Source organism: Ceratotherium simum, chromosome 8 (assembly GCF_057802395.1).
Source record: "Ceratotherium simum simum isolate JZ-2026a chromosome 8, ASM5780239v1, whole genome shotgun sequence".
In the NCBI taxonomy this organism is placed as follows: domain Eukaryota; kingdom Metazoa; phylum Chordata; class Mammalia; order Perissodactyla; family Rhinocerotidae; genus Ceratotherium; species Ceratotherium simum.
In genome coordinates, this window is record NC_141907.1 from 30,986,092 (window position 1) to 31,006,839 (window position 20,748).

Below are 20,748 nucleotides of genomic sequence, written 5' to 3' on the forward strand. Positions count from 1 at the left end.
ATCAGGGACAATGTCCTTTTTAATTTTTTACCTTTCCCAGTGACAAACATGGTGATTTAACAAAATTATATGTTTAAGCACTGAATTAAAATGTGTGCTGTTAACCAAATGGATAATCACAGAGGTATTACAGGGAACAAAAGAATGTTAGCTCATTTTTAATCAGACATTTTCTTCTTCTGCAATATTACTTAAATGCAATGTACTTCACCCATATCTAGAATATGTCTGTTGATCAATTAAATTTTCATTTGAGGAGAACCTTATGGAAGCCCTCCTGTAGAGTAGAAAGAGAAGGCTGGGATTAGAAATTCTAACTCTGGCTCTTCTCCACCTACCCAGCTGCATGGGTTCCAGCATGTCATTTAATCTTGGGGGAAGACTCAGTTCCCTCATCTGTAAAATGAGGGGTCGGTACTACATTCTCCCTAAGGTTTCTACCAAGTCTAAGATTTTATTTTAGATGGCTAAAAGATCTCAACCCAAGTAACTAATCTTCTGGGAGAGAGGATTATGCTGTTCACTTCTTCCTAAGCTTTCCATGGAATCACTAAGAACAAAGTCTACTGGAAGAAAAAATACTGGGAAGATTGCCAAGCCCACAGTACACCACTCCCATGAGCTGCCATCTATTCATCCAACAATATTTATTGAACTTTTATTATGTGCCAGGCACTATTCTAGGCATGGGAATATGGTGATGAACAAGACAGATAAGAACCCTGCATTCTTGGATCTTATAGTAGAGGAGAAACAGATAATGAATAAAAAAATAAATGAAATTTAAAAAGGTCATTTTAGCTAGTGATAAGGCATGATAAGAAACAATATGGCAAAGTGTTGTAATATGAACTTAAATGGCTAATTTAGACCAAAGGTCTAGCTGAGGAGGTAACATCTGAACTGAGACTAGAATGACTGAATCAGTCTCACATGTAAAATCTAGGGGCACCAGGCAAGCTACCCAACTCGAAGTCAGGATTTTAGTGGGCCCATTCTGGGGGGAAACCAACTTCTAGGAGTCAGATCCATTTTCTCCAGTGGCGATGACTTCTCTAAAGCTGAGGCAACTTCAGAACTAATTCAAAGTTCGAATCCTCTCTATGGCGAAGCTAAAATGCATAGGTCATCTTTGATGTCCTACAGAAGTAACTCTCCACTTGTTTTTCCAGTACACTAACCTCAAGATAGGATTCCTGTTTGTGCAACACTGCTTTGGGCAGATCCAGATATTTTTACGGCCTGTGACATAAAAGAGATAGGCTTCAAGTCATGGGCAATTTGTGGTACTCTGCTCCTTTTAGTCCCTGATTGTATATGAGAGTGGAAATCAGTAAGAATGTCATTGTTAGTACCCCTGATAATTTTTCGTTCACAATCTTTAGTCACTCCTTTTCAATAATAATTGATATCTCATGGCTGATCAAGTCATAGTAATCAGAGGTCTGTAGAATTAGGTCCACATTCCTCAGCCAATCCCTACTTGATCCATCCATCCCTTAAATGTCACTACATATCATGGTATGCTGACTCTTAACTTGAGCTCTGTCCCAGTCATGCTACAGAGCATAATGGATAGGACTGTGAACTTTGAAGATCTCTAGATCTGACCTCAAATCTTCTTTCTGCCGTATACTCGCTGTGAGACCATTAGACCTTTTCAGCCTTGGGAATCTTAGTACCTACCTCATAACCTCATAGTAAGTGCTATTATTATTGATAAAAATAAAAGCTTTGTTGCTTTGTTGTTATTATTGCCAGGCTTCTAGTTGCCTCTTAAAAGCACCTTCCTCACTTATAACTGCAAGCATTTGCTTGGCTGCTAACTCCCAGAAGATCTTTTCCCACCCTCACCCCAATCTGCCCGTTTAAATCCTGTTTAGCCATCAGGGGCCAGTTCAAGGTTTGCTTCCTTCCCCGTCTACAGCCAGCCTTCTGATTGGTTCCTTCTTCTCTGAGGTCTGTGAGCCCTGACTGACAGACACTACCAGGCTTTCTGTCCCTTCGTGTCTGCTTGCCTGTCCCATGTCCTGTTTTCTTTCCCATCCAGACTGTAGCCTCAGGAAGGGCAAGAATCTTGCCCTTCATTTATTGTACCTTCCTCTTCACCTAAGTGTTGAATAAACGAATGAATTCTTATCCTCAATTTGAAGCCTTCCTTTGTGCCTCAGTTCAATCAGTGGCACTCACCTCTATAAACTCTTTTTATACTTTTTTTTTTAAGAGCACCTTGTTGCGTTGCAATTATTTGTGCATGCCTGAGATCCAGAACACTCTTACACAGGCAACCAAATGATAAGAATGAAAAATATGGTGGAGAGTGATTTTAGAACTAGGTATGAGAAGTGTTTCTTTGAAGGATTACACATTTTTGAAAATGTGGGTTGCAGTCTAATAGTGGATCAGGAAATCATTCTAATCTAGTGGGTTACCACTAATAATTTTTAGTGGAATGGAATAGAAAAGAGCTGAAGAGACTAAAATAGAAAGCATCAGAGTGGATTGCACATACAGTTAACAATTGTGCGTGAAACGATACTGAGCCCACTCCCAGAATTTCCAATTCTGCAGATCTGGGGTAGAGACTGAGACTTTCCATTTGTAACAAGTGTGTGTGTGTGTGTGTAAACAGTGTCACAATGTAAAATGGGTTTCTTGCTCTAGGTCTCTGTCTAGAGGTTTGAGAACCATTGCTCTATCTCATAGGTTAAGGAGTCAGGTCTGAAAGACACATTTGTATAATTTCACCCACAGTGCTCTTAACAAACATTAGCTCAGAACATTGTTTTTTTTGTGAGGAAGATCAGCCCTGAGCTAACATCCATGCCAATCCTCCTCTTTTTTTTTGAGGAAGACCAGCTCTGAGCTAACATCTGTGCCCATCTTCCTCCACTTTATATGGGATGCGACCACAGCGTGGCCTGACAAGCAGTGCATCAGTGCACGCCCAGGATCCAAACCCGGGCCACCAGCAGCAGAGCGTGCACACTTAACCACTACACCCTCAGAACATTTTAACATCCTCGTCAGGCAGCTAGGAATATGTGACACTATTGCTATCGTAGAGTAAAGGGGGCTGAGGCATTTAGAGACAGATCTAACCGACAGATCTCAGCCGGGCAGCCTGTTTGGCTTCACACAGGCACACAGGTAGACAGTAATTGAATCAGAATCAGAACCCAGATTCAAAATCGTTAAATTGTAATTTCTTCACGAATTAAATGAGTGGTTTCTAAGCAAATGCGAATCATGCAAATCAGGAGTCTGTGATTATTGTAAGGGTTATCAAAAAATTCTCTAAAGATTTTTTTAAATTAGTAAACAGAGAGTCAGGTTGATTCATGCTTTTATAGTCATGTGTCGCTTAATGACAGGGATATGTTCTGAGAAATGCATCATTAGGCAACTTTGTTGTTGTGTGAATATCATGGAGTATACTTACACAGGGTAGGAGAGAGGGACAACCTACTGTGTGAACACCTGGCTTTGACATCAGTCACCAGTAACCTTGGCGTAAATGTCTTCAGGATCAGCTCTAGCGTCATAGTCCACGGTGCACCTTTCAGGCCCCAACAACCCAGTGGCTGCTTTTGGCCGCTGCTTCTAGAAACATTTTCTTAGACAAGGAAGGCTTTACAAAGGTAAAATGGCAGAGCAACGCCAAGACCGCTGGTCCCCAGAGCATACCTGAAATCTTCCCTGAAACCTACCAGAACTCTTCTGGAGGAATTCAAGGGATTCTGAGCTCCACAGAGGATAGATGCAAAGCAAGACAAATCCTATTTTGTGGCAATGATTTTGATCCAGCTGCTAGAGCCTAGGAAATATGGATAGTATAAACATTTCTACATGTTATAAAGGCTTTATAACATGTAATTTAATATTTTCCATCAGGAAAGAGAGATGATAATGTTAAATGTATATTCCTTTTAATGAAAACCACTTAAAGGCATTTTAAAATACTGGGTCAATTGAATACCATCTAAGGAGAGAAGAGAATACTACATAAGACATTAGAGGGGCTTATAAAGATGAAATTCCAATTATAGATTAGGCGTATATTGCAGGGGACACTTGTAAGTTGAGTAGACCTTCATGAGCCCAGACCTTGTTACCGGATACACATTAACAACACTGCTGTTGTCGCTTAGACAGTTAACGCTTAATGAGCCAGCCTTCCTTCTGTCCAGTCCTCAGGCCCGTGGTGCACTTGCCAGGATTCCTTCTAGCCTGTCTGCTCTGTCCCCAGAAAAAAACTTTTCTTAGAACTGTGGATCAGCAGTATGCATGGGCAATTCAGCTTTTTTGGTAAGGCTTTCAAAGCAGCATTGAAAGGCCTCAGCAGGATCCGCACACACGCAGGCAATTTTGCAAGAACGCTTAGACTCGCTGACCAGGGCTGACCCTGCAAGGCAGCGGGATGAGAAGTGAGAGGCTGCTGTGGGTCAGGCATCATGCGATGTACAAGCCAGGATAAGAACCTGGTCAGCTGGACAGCGGCTGCACGGACCAGGCTCCACAGGCGCTGAAACGTGACTGGCATCCATATTTTTAAGTATGGAGTTAGATACCAGGTCTGAGTGTGGGACTTTGTATTATGTTAAATATAAATTGATGCCATTTCCACTGACATAATACCCTCGATATGTGCAAGCTTAATAATGGAATATTTAGTATGATATTATTTATAAAAGCAAAAAAGAAATTGAAAGAATCTGTTCATCGGTAAGAAAAGTGATGAAGAAAATGTGGAATATTTTTATAATGGGATATTACAGCTATATGAAGGAATAGATTAGATCTAAACTTGTCAACATAGAGTCATCACAAAAAATATCAAAAACAGTGCAGAATATGTCACATGTATAATTTATGTAAATTTTAAAATAGAATGGGGGCTAGCCCAGTGGCCTAGTGGTTACGTTTGTGCACTCTGCTTCGGCAGCCCCAGATTCCCTGGTTCGGATCCTGGGCATGGACCTACACACCACTCATCAAGCCGTGCTGTGGTGGCGTCCCATATACGAAGTAGAGGAAGATTGGCACAGATGTTAGCTCAGGGACAATCTTCCTCAAGCAAAGAGAGGAAGATTGGCATCTGGCAATATCAGTGGCCAAATGTTAGCTCAGGGCCAATCTTCCTCACCAATAAATAAATAAAATAAAGTAGAATGCCCATATATGTATATTTGTATGTATAAAATACAAAAATAGACTGAAAGGGTGTATAATAAATTTATAATAATATGTGCATCTTGGGAAGGAGATGGGGAATCAGCCTGGATTTGCAGGTCAAAGGGTAATTCAACTTTGTTATATTTCTTTTATTTAAAAAATATCTGTTGGAGGGCCGGCCCGGTGGCTTAGCGGTTAGGTGCGCGCGCTCTGCTGCTGGCGGCCCGGGTTCAGATCCTGGGTGCGCCCCGACGCACCACTTCTCCGGCCATGCTGAGGCCGCGTCCCACATACAACAACTAGAAGGATGTGCAGCTATGACATACAACTATCTACTGGGGCTTTGGGGGAAAAAAAAAAAAGGAGGAGGATTGGCAATAGATATTAACTCAGGGCCGGTCTTCCTCAGCAAAAAGAGAGGGATTGGCACGGATATTAGCTCAGGACTGATCTTCCTCACAAAAAAAAAAAAATCTGCTGGAAATGAATGGAGTCTATAAGACTAAAGGCAAAAGGAACTCTGCTTAAGTACTGTACACTTGTCAATAAAATTGTTTCCCACCAGGGTGGAGGCTAACAATTCTGATACTGCTATACATGTATGCTGGAACTGAACAATTAAGGAAATGAATGGCAGATGGTGGGATCCAGGTTTCTCATAGTGGGAGTCAAAATGTACAGCAAAGAAGGAGGCCAGAATGATCCATGTTGTAGTGGGTTAGAGTTGGAGACATTCGTGTGTGGAGTTAAAGGACAATTCATGTTAAACTTAATATAGATCAAGTTTAAGATTAATACAAATCATTACATTGTACACCTGAAACTAATATGTTATATTAATTATACCTCAATAAAAAAATTTTTTTAAAGAACGTAACTTAATATAGAGCACAGATGGTTACCTATGGAAATACTTATAGATATGAGTATATACACAGGTTGGTATATGCACATATAATTCTTTGCTATCAGCTGAGAGGGCCTAAAACAAATGATATTGCAGTAGCAACAAGCACATTTAGTACCCAGATCTTGGTTTCTAATACCATTCTCCCATAAAAGCTACAAGGGCTCCTTGGAGAAATGGCAGTTCTGGGATTGGAACAAGAAATACACAAGATGAGCCTGGAGCACCTTATAGTGCCAGAAAGATAATAGTTCTTTAAAAAAACAAATTGCTACAATGATGGGGGTATGCCAGAGGGACCTAGGAGCCAAATGAAAAAGCTTCCAGTGACCAAAGCTAGAATAATTTGAGCAAAAAAATAAAGTAACATTGGATTGTAACCCAAAATATAAAGTAAATATCCATGAGTCACTACTGATATAAATGATTGAATAAATTAATAAACGAGGGAGAAGAGACAAATCTCCTGTGCAAAATAATTCCAAATTATGTAGATTATGTAAATTATATAGATGCTCCACCCTAAAGGAGGGGAACATAACTCCCACCCCTAAGTGTGGGCTCCGTATAGTGACTTCCTTCTAAGTACAGTATGAAAATGGGGAGTGGGAGGAGTAACTTTACAGTGGAGAAACCCAACAAATACTACCTCACCCAGGTGATTAAGGTCAATAAATTATGTTGATAGTAAGTACCCTTGAAATGATGAAAATGGCACTTTACCTCTGTGATCTTCTCCCAAAAACTCTTAACTCCAGTTAATGCCTAATATTTTTCTCATTATTAGAGAAAAATATTAGGCAAATTCCAATAGAGGGGCATCCTACAAAATACATGACCACTACTCCTCAAAACGGTCAAGGTAATCAAAAACAAAGAAAACCTGAGAAAATATCACAGCCAAGAGGAGCCTAAAGAGATATGACAACTAAATGTACTGTGGGATCCTGTGTGGGATTCTGGAACAGGAAAAGGACATTAAAAACTAAGGAAATCTGAATAAACTACAGGCTGTAGCTCATAAAAATGTGCCAGTATTGGTTCAATAATTCTAACAAATGTACCAGACTAATGTAAGATGTTAAAAACAGGAAAAATTGGTGGAGGGAGGTGGTAAGTAGGAACTTTCAGTACTATCTGCTTGGTTTTTCTGTAAGTCTAAAACTGTTCTAAAAAATAGTCTATTAATTTTTTAAAAATCACTTGAAAATATGACCAAATGTTGAGTTGTCAAGCTGGGCTATGGGGACGTAGTTGTTTATTTTAGGCTTTGTAAGTTTCTCTATTTTTTAATTTCTCAGAGTCAGAAAAATAGAAACTTGAGCAGAATTCTATCCCACACATTTTGTGAATTAGTAATTATGGTGGGGAATTTTACTTTCAGTTTTCTTGTTTATATTAACACTAGTAAATTAAAATTCTCTTAGAGAATACGGCCAAGATATAGGCTAAAAATTATTGAACTTCTCTGTATACAAATCTTTATGCAAAGAGTAGGTTGGATTTCTACAAGTGGCATTTTATACCTAATGCCAAACTACATTCTCAGCAAGTTATGCCCATTTTTGTTAGTACTGTGTCCTAGAGCCCATTTCTCTGTTGTCTAGACACCAATAGGTATTATTATTTTCCTCTATCAGTTCTATAAGCAAAAAGATCTTACCACATGTATTTTCATTTGCAGTTCTATGATTAATAGAGTTGAGCATTATTTTTCATGCTTACTGGCATTTGTTTTTTTGCTTCTGTGCATTACCTGTTCATGACCATTGTCCATTTTTCCATTGCTTTACAAGAGCTCTGGGTAAATGTTTTGCATATTATCATTCTCTTCTCACTGGACTTTTATGACATTATTCTACTTCCTCCTCCTGCCTCTCTATCCACATGAAGGTTGGTGGTCCTCAGCCCTGCTCTCTTTCCGCTCTGTAATTCCCCCTTGAACTATCTAATACAGATATCTGACGGCTCTCCTGAGAATGAAAGCTCAAAAAGAGCAGGGACCATGACAGTCTTGTTAGCGTCACCAATCGTACGGACTTGCCTGGGAATGAGAGAGTTCCTGGGGCTTTCAGGGCTCAAACTGAGACAGTCCTGACCAAACCGAAATGATTGGTCACCCTGCAAATTAGATGCTCAATATTTGTTTAATGAGTGCATGATGACTTCCAGGACTACTTTTCCAGCCACATTATTCTTTTGACCTCTTTTGATCCATATTTCTAATTGTTGCTGGGACAGCACCACTTGAATAAAGCCATCTCACTTCTAATATGTCCAAAACTCTCTCCCCACTACTCTCCCACCCAAAAAAAACCCCTATTCTTTTGTATTCACTTTCTCAATGAATTCTTTCTTAAATGAATTCTTTCTTTAGCATTTTAGAATTCCAGTAATCCTTACATTTCTCAGTTCTCGGTTTTGTAAGGCACTTGGTTGGGGTTAGGGTTATAATCTGTACTTTGGAACTGATGCAAATTAACTGCAAACTCCAGAATGGTTCCATTCCCTGTGGTTCTTGTACTCAGTCCTTTCACCTTATGGTTGCTTCCTTTGTTCTGATGTTTCTAGAGAATAATAGTTGTGTTCAGTATTTTCCAGGTAATGAAGCTTCCTTGCAGACAAAAGCACATTGCAATAAGTAAAAAGTAGCAGAATTATTATTGATATAAGTAATTATTATTGATGTAAGTTAAGTTCAGCAGCGGGTTTCAGTATGTAAATTTAATAACCATGAATATCAGTTTTAAGAAAAAAAAGGTAAAATTATAATTTGATTATGAGAAAGCTGAGACTCTTAAAGAAACTGGTTATTCTGCTGTATATTAAATGAAATTGATGGGGCTGGCCCCGTGGCGTAGCGGTTAGGGGCGCGCGTTCTGCTGCTGGCGGCCCGGGTCCGGATCCCGGGTGCACACCAATGCACTGCTTGTCAGGCCATGCTGTGGTGGCGTCTCATATAAAGGGGAGGAAGATGGGCACAGATGTTAGCTCAGGGCCAGTCTTCCTCAGCAAAAAGAGGAGGACTGGCATGGATGTTAGCTCAGAACTGTTCTTCCTCACAAAAAAAAAAAAAAAAGAAACTGCTAAGTTGTTTAATTTATGACTTTACCTTCTCAATACATTTTATGATGAGTTGCCAAAGATACCAGATCTTATGTTGAGAAAGTCTGCTTCTTTTGTTCATCTTTATGCTTGTATTAGTCAGCTCAAGCTGCCATAACAAAATTCTACAGTCTGGGTGGCTTAAACCACAGAAACTTATTTTCTCGCAGTTCTGGAGTCTGGAAGTCCAAGGTCAGGGTGCCAGCACGGTCGGGTTCTAGTGAGGACTCTCCTCTGGCTTGAAGACAGCTGCTTTCTCACTGTGTCCTCATATGGCAAAGAGAGCTCTGGCATCTCTTCTTATAAGGGCACCAGTTCTGCTGGCTCAAGGCTCCACCCTTACGACCTCATTTAACCTTAATCACCTCCTTAAAGTATCTTCAATACAGTCACATACGGGGTAGGGCTTCAACATAGGAATTTGGGGGGACACAATTCAATCCATAGTAATGCTGGTCTCCTTTTTTAGAAGAGTTGAATTTAAATAACTCGATTCCTGCAAACATGGTTATTAGCACACCATTAATAGTACAAATTCATTTTTTAAAACTTCTATTTTACATGTGGCTTGTCAGCTGCCGCTAGGGTATTGCCTGTGTTCCCTGTAAAGGTTAACGCCATACATCTGTTGCTATTGTTCCAGCTGGCTAATGCAGTTAACCCAGCATAATTCTTTTAAGCCTCTTTGTCTCCACCCCTGGAGAGTGGAGGAGTTTGCCCTGATTATCTGCCCTTACATTTTTTCACCTTCCTACCACCTGTAGGCAACTACCTACCCACTCTTTTCCTCCTTTCTATCTTCTGCTTCTCTTTTTTTAATCAGGAGATATTTCATTCCCTTATCTATCTATCCAGCTGTACTTCTCAGTATTTATTGCTATTAGGGGATGTATGTTTGTGTGTCCTGAGTATGTATGTTTCTCCTTAAACTACGTGTGAGTAAAGTAGTGATGCCGTATATATTGCCAAGTGCTTCACATTTCACAAAGTGCTTTCACCTGTAGTAATATTTGATTCCCATAGTAAAGCAGAGTAGATGTGTGGCCGGATAAATGTGCAAGGCTAAAGAATTATTTCCATTTACCTCTGTGAAAGCTGAGGCTCAGAGAGGTGAAGCAACTTGCTAAGGTCACGCCTAGCATCTTGCCTTTTCCTAACCTCAGAATATTCTTTATTTATCTGTAGATTATTTGTGAGCATGAATGTATCTCTTTCTATATCCTATTTCAGAAACTCATGTTTGCAGTATGTGAAACACAGACTCACCATGTACAAATTGTGGGAGATAGATATTTTTTGCCCATAGACAGATGCCGGTAAATATCTAATCATTATATACTGTCAGTTCCATCATGGATATCTGGATAATTGAGTGCTTTGAAATGAAAAATATTAAATTGTATGTGCTAAATATATCTGCTAATATTCATTCTTGGCAACCCTACGTGCATGAGTGTATCTCTGATGATTGAGAGGGAAATCATTTTCTAAAGGTATTACCGTTATGTCAGTTGGTGCCAAAGATATGACTCTTCTTAAAGATTTTCTCAAGGTTGTCTTTAGTGTGGGCATTAGTTAGTTCTAATAGATAGTTTTAGTTATCTTGTCATTATTATTTTTGAATTTTTTTCCTATCATCTGCTGTATTAATCATGGTTCTCCAGAGAAACAGAACCAATAGGAGATTATATATATAAGGAGGTGATATATATATAAAGAAGATTATATATATAAAGATTTATTATAAGGAATTAGCTCATCTGATTATGGAGGCCCAGAAGTCCCACGATCTGCCTTCTGCAAGCTGGAGACCCAGGAAAGCCAGCGGTGGAGTTCCAGCCTGAGTCTAAAGGCCTGAGACCTAGCAGCACTAATGTTGTAAGTCCCAGTCTAAGTGCAGGAAATGACCAATGTCCCAGCTCATCAGTCAGGCTGAGAGAGTGAATTTCCCCTTCCTCCACGTTTTTGTTCTGTTCAGGCCCTCAGTGGATTGGATGCTATATAGGCACATTGGGGAAGGCACTCTGCTTTACTCAGCCTGCCAGTTCAAATGCTAATCTCATCCAGAAACACCCTCACAGACACACCCAGAAATAATGTTTAGCCAAATGTTGGCCACCCCATGTACCAGTCAAGTTGGCATAAAATTAACCATCACATCCCCTTTTCTCTATTTATTCTTGCTTCTTGTGACACATGAAACTTAAAGTTTGAATAGAGTTGCAATTCACTTCTAAATAAAGTACCTTACATTATGTTTATATTAAGAAATGTAAAAGTCAGGTTTGAAGGTGCTTGTTGACGTCAAAAAATATTGAGAATTGTGTGAAGCAGCTGCAGCTGATTCTTTGGTGTGGTTCAGTTAGTCTTCAGTCCACAACAGAGCTCTGACTATGAAGGTTGGCTGTGAGCTCCAGGAATACATCACAACCATCTTTGTCCCTCTATCCAACAGTAAGTCAGATAAAAAGAGTGCCAACACCCAGGGCCGTAACACTGAGCACGCTGCAATCCTTGTGAACAGTGCCCCCTGGAGGTGTGCAGTGCATGGTCTGTGCAGCCATACATGGTGGCCCTGCCAAGGGCACTGGCTAGAAGAGCCGTCACAAGCAAATAAGCCACTTGAAGGCACTCTCAGAAGGCAGCGTAGCACAATAACTTGATGAAGTGGAAAGAATGAGGTTATTGAATTAAAAGCCCCGTATTCAAGTGCTGGTACTACTGTGTCTTCTTTGAGAGTGGTCTTGAGCAAGCCAGTTGAGGTCTCTGAGACTTGGTGTCCTCTTCTGCAACTCCCCCTCTTTCACAGAATCATGAATGTTAAATGAGATCATGTATGAGGGAAAATTGTCTGTGTAAATGTAAATTTTATTTTAATAAGTAAAAGTGAAGCTTATAGAAAGGGAGGAATGGTCCCCTTGCATTAGTGACTGAGTTGGAGCTAATAGGGCATTTACAGAGTATGTGCTTCAGCTTGTTATAGCACCAGTTGTGGGGCTGGAATGTTTTTTTTCCCTTCCCGCTGCCCCCATGAGTGATGGCTCATAAACAGCAGCCCAGGGAGCACTTGCCCACCTGCCTACAAAGCACGGCATCCGTAACCCCAGAAAGACTCTGCCCTCGCCTGTCTTTCCTGACGTCCCACAGCAGAGGAAAGGCAAAGACATCCTGAGCTCTCCAACACCTTCGAGAATACTTCAGTCCCTCTGTTCTGTTTGCTACAATAAAAACTACATACCACCAGACTCAGACCCCAAAGATTCTCAATTGCAAGCCCAGGCAGAACTAACTGCACATAAAGAGCAGGGGGTGGGGGATCAATGTTTGCCCAATGGAAAGGAAAAATCAATTGAGGGGAAAGAAGATGGTATCTCTAAGCCTTTGAAAGCAGTGGCTTAGATCTATCTATATCAGCATATAAAGAAGCAAAGAGTGATACAAAAAGAGAGTCCTTTTACATTTAAGTTCCCAGATATAAGGAACTCAGTAGTTCATAAAGTATTTCTTTCTAATTGAGGTGAAATTCACATAACATAAAATTAAGCATTTTAAAGTGAACAATTTAGTGGCATTTGGTATATTTACTATGTTGTACTACTGCCCACTATCTAGTTCCAAAGCGTCTGGAAGTCTTTCTTATGGTAGAATGATTTACATGTGGAAACTACATTTAAAAATATTAGAAAATTTTCTTAGACTTTTCAATCATTTGGACTTAACTTCCCGATTGTGTTTGAGCACTAAATTAGATTGTTGCTTCTTGCCTAACATAACATCTCTTCAGTGTTCAAGAATGGGCCAATTTATATGTTCTCACATTTGATCAGGTGGGTATGAGAGGTGATTATGGACTTCTACAGACAGGTGAAATCCCATATGTTTATGTTCATATGTGTATTGACAAAGTGTTTAAACAATTCGATAAAAAGTTGAAAATTATTTCAGACATATGCATTTCTTCTATACAGGGTCACACAGGCAGATTGATCAATGGTATAACTAATAAACATGGACCTCAATGCAAAATTGAATGTAGTGCCTCAACTCTCCACCAAATTTCTCCTGCAAGCTAGAAAAGTTGGTTTAACTAAGCAAAAAATGAGCTTCTTAAGCATTGGGATCAGAAGGACGAGGGAAATCTGTTTCTCCTTCAGTGGTGGGAGTGAATGTTCTATTGCCAGTGAACAGAGAAGGATGCCTTCTTGCTCATAGTTTCTGTAGCTGCCCCAAGGTCATTCATGGATACTCCCCATGGCTACAGAGCTAAGGAATAGGCTGATTAGAAACCCAGACTGGACTCCATCTTGCCACTTCAACCCTTACTGCTAGTCTGTTAGACTTAGTCCTGCATCTCTACCCCTGCTCTGAGCCATTAACCGTAGGAGCTGGACTTGGCAACTTAGGTGGACTGAATCTCTCTCTGAATTGACTATCTCCGGCCCTGGTAGATATAGGCGTGCTTTGTGTGTTACCTTAGAACTGTAACCACATAGAACCCAAAATGTCTTCCTGAAAAAATATGGTAGCAAACTTCTCTTTTGCTATTTCTCTGTTTGCTATTTCTCAAATAGCAAGATAAGACTGAGGCAGGATCCTGTCTTAGACGCCTGAAAAGTAACTGCTTCATGATTTATGAGCATTCCAGCTACAGGAAGAATCAATAGAGAGAAGTAGAAGACTTGGGGAGAAAATCCAATAAGTAACTTTAAGCCTATAGCACATTATTACTTTTCTGAAGTTCTATATTACCACTTTATATATAGTAGACGCTCAATATATATTTATTTGAATTGGATCAGGATATTTTTTCTTCTTTAGTAATCTCTACTCTAAGGAACATTTTGCCTTACTATATTGATCAAATAATTATAGTATTTGGTGCCTGCTGTTCAACTTAAATAATTACTTTTAAATAGCCTTCGATTTTTGTAGCAATGTGCTGTATTCCCCATCTTGCCCCTTAGGTGCTTGCTGCCCATTACTCATGAGACCACAAATGCACTGCCCACAGCAGTGGTTCTCAAATTTTAGGTTCATTTATAACCCCATTTTAAAATGCAGATTCCTGGGCTCCCCAACCACAGTGTTCTAAGGTCTGACAAGGGATCTTAGTGACCTCTATTTTAACAAGAACTCTGGGTGATCTAAGGACAGGTAATCCATGGCGCAGATTTTAGAAACTTATCCAGATTTGACCCTGCCCTAGACTCTGGGGCCAGCTTTAGTTAATTGCTAGGGCAGTGAAGATGGTCCTGCCCTGGGACACGATCTTGTTTCACTAGTCACTATTTTTGTCCTCTTTCTTGCTTCATGTCTCAAATCCAGCTGGTCTTGCCCTGGATCTTGGTAGCTAGGTCCATGATATTCCTGGGCTTCACTGGCTGCTAGATAAAGAATTGTCAATCCCATATTTAATGTTCCGCCTATCCACCAGGTCCTCTACCCATGGCCAGACTCCACGGTCCGCCTCTTTGGACTCCTCCGGTGCCTACTGCTTAGAAGTCCTCTTATCCCCTCCCTTGCTCATATGGGTTTGCTGGATGGCTCATCCCAGCACTAAAACCTCACTCCTCATGACAGACAGCCCTGAATGAGGATGTTAATTATTCTTATCCAGAGTTAGCCAAGAGGAATAGGATAATTATCAGCCTGGCTACCCTAAAAAAGATCATCTCCCTCTGTATCTGTGGTAGAATGAGAGGTCGCCTGCTCATTTACCCAAGTTTAACATAAGAGATTTTACAAGAGGAGCCATTAAAAGTAAGGAACAAGTTGAAACAACATTATTTTTGTTGCATACAGCCTGTTGCCAAGAATGGCCCAAAGCCAATGCAGATTAAAATAGAAGTGTTCTTAATTGGCCTTCAGGCTGATACATTGAGTTGGACCTAGAACACTCTTATCTCAAAAGAACCCTCAATAAACCCTCATTTACCATGCTGAAGTAATGGAGACCAATTATGTGGAGTCTGTCCATTCAAGCCCCTTCCAAAGGGACTCATGCAGCCAAAGAGAACAATCAGGTTGTCTCTCCCTCCCTGCCTGGTCTTTGAGGCTAGTATTGGAGAGACCTGAGCTTGAAACAGTGAGTTCAGTTAGCCACAGTCACCTTCAGTGAGCCAGTTAGATGTGATGGATTATGTCCCAAGAAGATAGAGAGAGCATGGCCCAACTGGGGATGTATTTAGACAGTACTTGCTACAAGACTACGGGCTGAAATTAAGGTTGCTGACAAAACTGATGCCTTCCCACATTGTTACTCTACCTGTTGAGAGCTGAAACATTGAAGACAAGAAGCTTCAGCCAAGAACAGAACAAACTCTAAGGATTTCTTTCTCTGTCTTGTTTTGTTCATTTATTCAACAAACATGCTTCTTAATATTTTCTATGTGCTAGGACTCAACAGCTCTGGCCTCTGCCCTCATGGGCTTACCATCTTGTAATAAAATTTAGGTCGTCAATTTATTTTGGACACAGATCTACCCAGGACTTTAATTCTCTCACCTGCCTGTATGAGATGAAAAGAACACTGTGGGTATTGCAGTGATGGGCAGGAGAGATAGTAAGAAGGACCTCAAGGAAGCCACACTGCTGTTCATATTCCAGTCACATTCCTTGGATAAACAAAGCTTGAAATTTATGGTAAAGGTGCTAGTCAATAGGAGGAAAGGATAAAGATGCCCACAGATTAAACAGAAATGTTCCCATGGATACTATAAAGCAGACAAACTTGCCTTAGATAGTATAGATTTATGTTAGAGTACTTTTAATGTTCCTTCCTGTTTCTACCAGATAAGACACTGAAGATTAATTGAAATGCCCAGTGCTATATAATCTAATATTTTTGTTATCTTAAACCAGTGGTTCAGGCACCTGGAGAGCTTGCTAAAACACAGATTGCTCAGCCCTATCCCCAGAGTTTCTGGTTCAGTAGGTTTGGGATGGGGCCTGAGAATTTGCATGCCTAACAAATTCCCAGGGGTTGCTGATGCTGCTGGTTCCAGGACCACACTTTAAAAACAACCACGAGCTTAAGCAAGCATTTAGAGAAACTTTGAAAGTGTTGTTCCACAAAGGAGTATAGACAGCATCACTAGGTTTAAAATTTTTAAATACCTGTTGTTTTTCTCAGTACAAAATAATACATATGTGGGGCCAGCCCGGTGGCGCAAGCGGTTAAGGGTGCGCGCTCCACTGCGGCGGCCTGGGGTTCGCCGGTTTGGATCCTGGGCGCGCACTGACGCACCGCTTGTCAAGCCATGCTGTGGCGGCGTCCCATATAAAGTGGAGGAAGATGGGCACAGATGTTAGCCCAGGGCCAGTCTTCCTCAAAAAAAAAAAAAAAAAAGAGGATTGGCAGATGTTAGCTCAGGGCCGAGCTTCCTCAAAAATAAATAAATAAATAAATAATACATATGTATTACAAAAAAAAAGATTTTTAATAAAAAAGCAATAAATTCATAAAACAAGTTAAGTAAATTTAAAACCACCCACTCAAAGATAACCATGGATAACCTTGCTGCATATTCTTATAGAATCTCTCTTATGTGTATATGTATGCTTATGTATGTACATACACGATATTCTCTCTCATATATATATGGAAATTGAATCATCTTATGCATGCTGTTTTGTTACCATTTCACTTAATAGTATTTTATAAACATCTTTCTGTGTCAGTACAGTTCTAGCACATGATTTGGTACGTCCTTTGAACAGAGGTACCATAATGTATTTAAATGTTCCCCTCTGCTGGGCACTTAGGTTGTTATACCTAAAACACTGTTTTAACACTTTTATAACTTAGCCTGTTAAAACAGGCTCAGTATAAATATTCTGGTTGGTCTTTATGTGCATCCTTAATTATGTTCTAAAGACACATTCCCAGAAGAAAAATTGCCAAGTCAAAAGTTATGTAGATTTTTTAAGGCTTTTAATACATATTGCCAGAATACCCTTCAAAGAAATATGAGATCAGTTGACACACCCGTCAGTGCTATGTGGGTATTTTCTCACCTTCACATCACACTGAGCACATGTTTTTATTTGCCAATTCAATAGGGAGAAAATAATATCTTGTTTATATTTGGAATTTTTTTCAGTTTCCAGTGGAGTTGATAGTAGCATCACAATCAGTGATTTCATACTTCTTTCATTTGTAGCTGTGCAAATCTGGAATCTGTGCAAATCTTAGAATCATACTATTAATTATTTACAAAGCAATTCTTTTGTTTGAGAGTTTACGTTTGTTATTTCATAGGGTCCAGCATGTCACTTTTCTTTGTCACAAACAAACAAAAAATCTCGGAGTAGAACAACTTTTGTTGCATTATGTAAACTTTGGGAAAATAAATTTGCTACAAAATTCTGTATTTTGAATTTGTCTGATATGATATGCAATCTCAATTCTCAGTTGGTGAATTTACTATAATTAAAATATAATTGGTCTAATTTTACTTATGAAATAATCCATGGGAAAAAAGTATCCACTGTGATTAAAAAAGAAAACTGATGGAACAATGTATCTTGTTATCTATTTATTAATATTTATTGAGTAGCCACATGATGTGAATACTAAACTGAACTTTCTTGGTGATACACTAAACTGAACTTTCTTGTTGATACACAGGGACTATTAGGTGAAAAATACGGGAACATCCGAATCCCCGGAGAAGTTGAAGCCTCAGAGTTTGAAATGATTTTGGATGCTGCCATAGAGGCGAAGCTAGAGACGAAGTTACTGGAAGAGTGGTACTGTCGCGATGAGAACTCAGTGCCAGCAGCGTATTACCTCAGACCCAAATCGGAAATGCTGAAAAGCAATAAAAATACAGTAAGTTACCTTTCTCTCCAAAGTATGTATCTGTTCATAATCTTCAACTGTTTATGTCATCCAGGGGTGGTTTTCTCCACAGAAGGCACGGAAGACAGAAAGTTATTCTGCCCTGGACCCTAAATTTCCTTTTAACAACAAAATCCAAAGCTAAGAGACCTTCCATTTTTTTGACTCACCTTTCCTTTTAGCATCTCAGACTTTCTTCCTGGGGTCACTTCCTTCTTCCTGAAGTATATCTTTTGGAAGGTCAACTAATGAAGGTCTACTAGTGATCAACTCTCTCTGTTTATCTGAAAATATTCTTATTTTTCCCATTTTGCTATAATGTGTCTATGTATTTATTCTGATTGGTATATGTCATGCTTCCTATATTTGTGAATTCATGTATTCTCTCTGTTCTGGAAAATTTTCAGCCCATCATGTGATCAAATGTCTCTCCTCTATTCCTATGTTCTTTCCTTTTTACTCTGTAATTAGATTTACATTGGACCATCTGAGTCTATCCTCCATGTCTCTTAATTCTCTTTCACATTATCAATTTCCTTATCTCTCCATACTGCTTTCCAGAAGATTACTTTAGATCTTTTTTCCAGTTCACCAATATTTTTCTTCAGCTGTGTCTTGTCTGTTCATACATTAAGTTTTCAAATTCAACAGTTATATTTTTAATATGTGAAAGGTTTTTTTTGTGGGGGGGTTCTTTTTAAAACCTGCCTAGCTATTTTTTATAATCTCTCATTTTTTTTTAATTTTTTTTTTTGGTGAGGAAGATTGGCCCTTGCTAACATCCATTGCCAATCTTCCTCTTTTTGCTGAGGAAGATTAGCCCTGAGCTAACATCTGTGCCCATCTTCTTCTACATTATATGTGCGACACCGCCACGGCATGGCTTGATAAGGGGAGTATAGGTCCGTGCCCAGGATCTGAACCTGCGAACCCTGGGCCGTCGAAGCAGAGTGTGTAAACTTAACCACTATGCCACCAGGCTGGCCCCAAATCTCTCATTTTTTAATTCAATATTTTTCCTTTAACATTTTATACATAGTTAATTTATATTCTTGTATCTTATGTAGAATCTTGAAGTGAGGTTGATTCTGCATGAGTATGATGGAAACATTATCGTTGTCTCCTCTCCAGTTTGGTTCCCAAATGTGTCTGTTATATGTCCCCTGAAACTGAATGAAGGAGGAAGAGAAAATAAGTGGGCCTATTCATTGCATAGAATTTTTAGAGAGATTGAAAAAAAGGCATAGATATCCATCTTGTCTTCCAAAGGAAAAAACCTTGATACATTCAGCACCCAGGCAGTTCCAAGAGGAGGAGAGCCCTGGGTTAGTGACGGTTCTTCATTTAAGGACATTGTATATTTGTCACTCTGATATTTAACATAAAGCATTTTCTTCATGCAATATGAAATCATGTCAGAATCCTTGATTTTTCTTCTTCCCCTTCATATGCATTATTCAAAGTACTTAGCTGCAAGAATATTGCTTCTATGGAGAGGAATGTTGGGGGTAAACTCAAACCATTCCCCAGTTAAATATGCCAGGAGTAAATGTAGCTATTAAAAAACATGTTACCTCTAGAAAACCAGGATTACACAATGGTTTGGGAGCACTTGCTCATATGTTACGATTTAACTGGCTTTAGTTGTTCCTTCTTCATTTGATTCTGTGAAATTTAAGTTATTCTTTAAACCCAAAATGATATTTCTGCATAAATCGTTGTTAAATAAATGAATGTATGAATAAGATTATCATCAAGAGAATAAATGTTGCTTTCTTGATAGGCAATCTTTCTATCATAAAAACGAAGAAGAAACAACTAAAGACAATTAAATTATAACATATGAGCACTTCCCTTTTAACTTTAACTCCTCTTTAGAGGATATTGAAGAGATGATTTTGTTATGACATTTGTGTCAAAACTCAAGAGGCAAATACGTGGTATAACAAGAAAGCCCAACACACAAATCCTGTCTGGATTCACACCCTTATGTAACTAACTTCACATAACTTTCAGGGTCATTGGGGGAATTAAATGAGATACTCTCTGTTAAGCACCTATCACAGTATTGGCATATGGTAGACCTTCAAATAATAATAGTTCTCTTGCTCTTAAATGTGGATTTTTCTTTGATGATTTTAAGACTAACTCACTTTTTTTTTTTAAAGATTCTCCCTGAGCTAACATCTGTTGCCAATCTTCCTCTTTTTCACCCCTCCCCAAAGCCCCAGTACATAGTTGTATACTCTAATTGTAGGTTCTTCTAGTTCTTCTATGTGAGCTACCACCACAGCATGGCCACTGACAGACGAGTGGTGTGGTTCTGTGCCCGGGAACCAAATCTGGGCTGCTGAAGCAGAGCACACCAAACTTTAACCACTAGGCCATGAGGGCTGGCTCCTGATAACTCACTTTTACATTTCCATAGATGCAGCCTTCTGCCAATGCTGAGAATGAGAAGACCTGGCAAGAGATATCCGATGAGATCAAGAAAGTATTTAAGGCTGCTGTAAAACTGTTACATGAAAAGGGGAAAATGAAACACAACCAAGCTAAGAGGTACCTGTTCTCAGGTAATTTTTACACATCCTCAGTAAATTAAGGAATAGATGAATAATAGATGCATTCGCTGCTTCCCTTTTATGGCTCTGCAAATATAATTTCATTTACTGCCTGGTGAAATCTAATTTTTCTAAATGTTTCCATCTCTTGGAGAGGC

The 20,748-nt window shown here is 39.4% G+C and overlaps 1 protein-coding gene across 2 annotated transcripts in view; it reads left to right on the forward strand.

Annotated features, from left to right (window-relative positions):
• NWD2 (NACHT and WD repeat domain containing 2) overlaps positions 1-20,748 on the forward strand; it is a 169,744-nt gene that overhangs the window by 133,788 nt on the left and 15,208 nt on the right. For both annotated transcript variants that reach the window (XM_087434173.1, XM_014784129.2), the window contains 2 exons: positions 17,817-18,020; positions 20,458-20,602. In XM_087434173.1, coding sequence (XP_087290299.1) covers positions 17,817-18,020; positions 20,458-20,602 — 349 coding nt within the window. The remainder of the gene's footprint in view (positions 1-17,816; positions 18,021-20,457; positions 20,603-20,748) is intronic.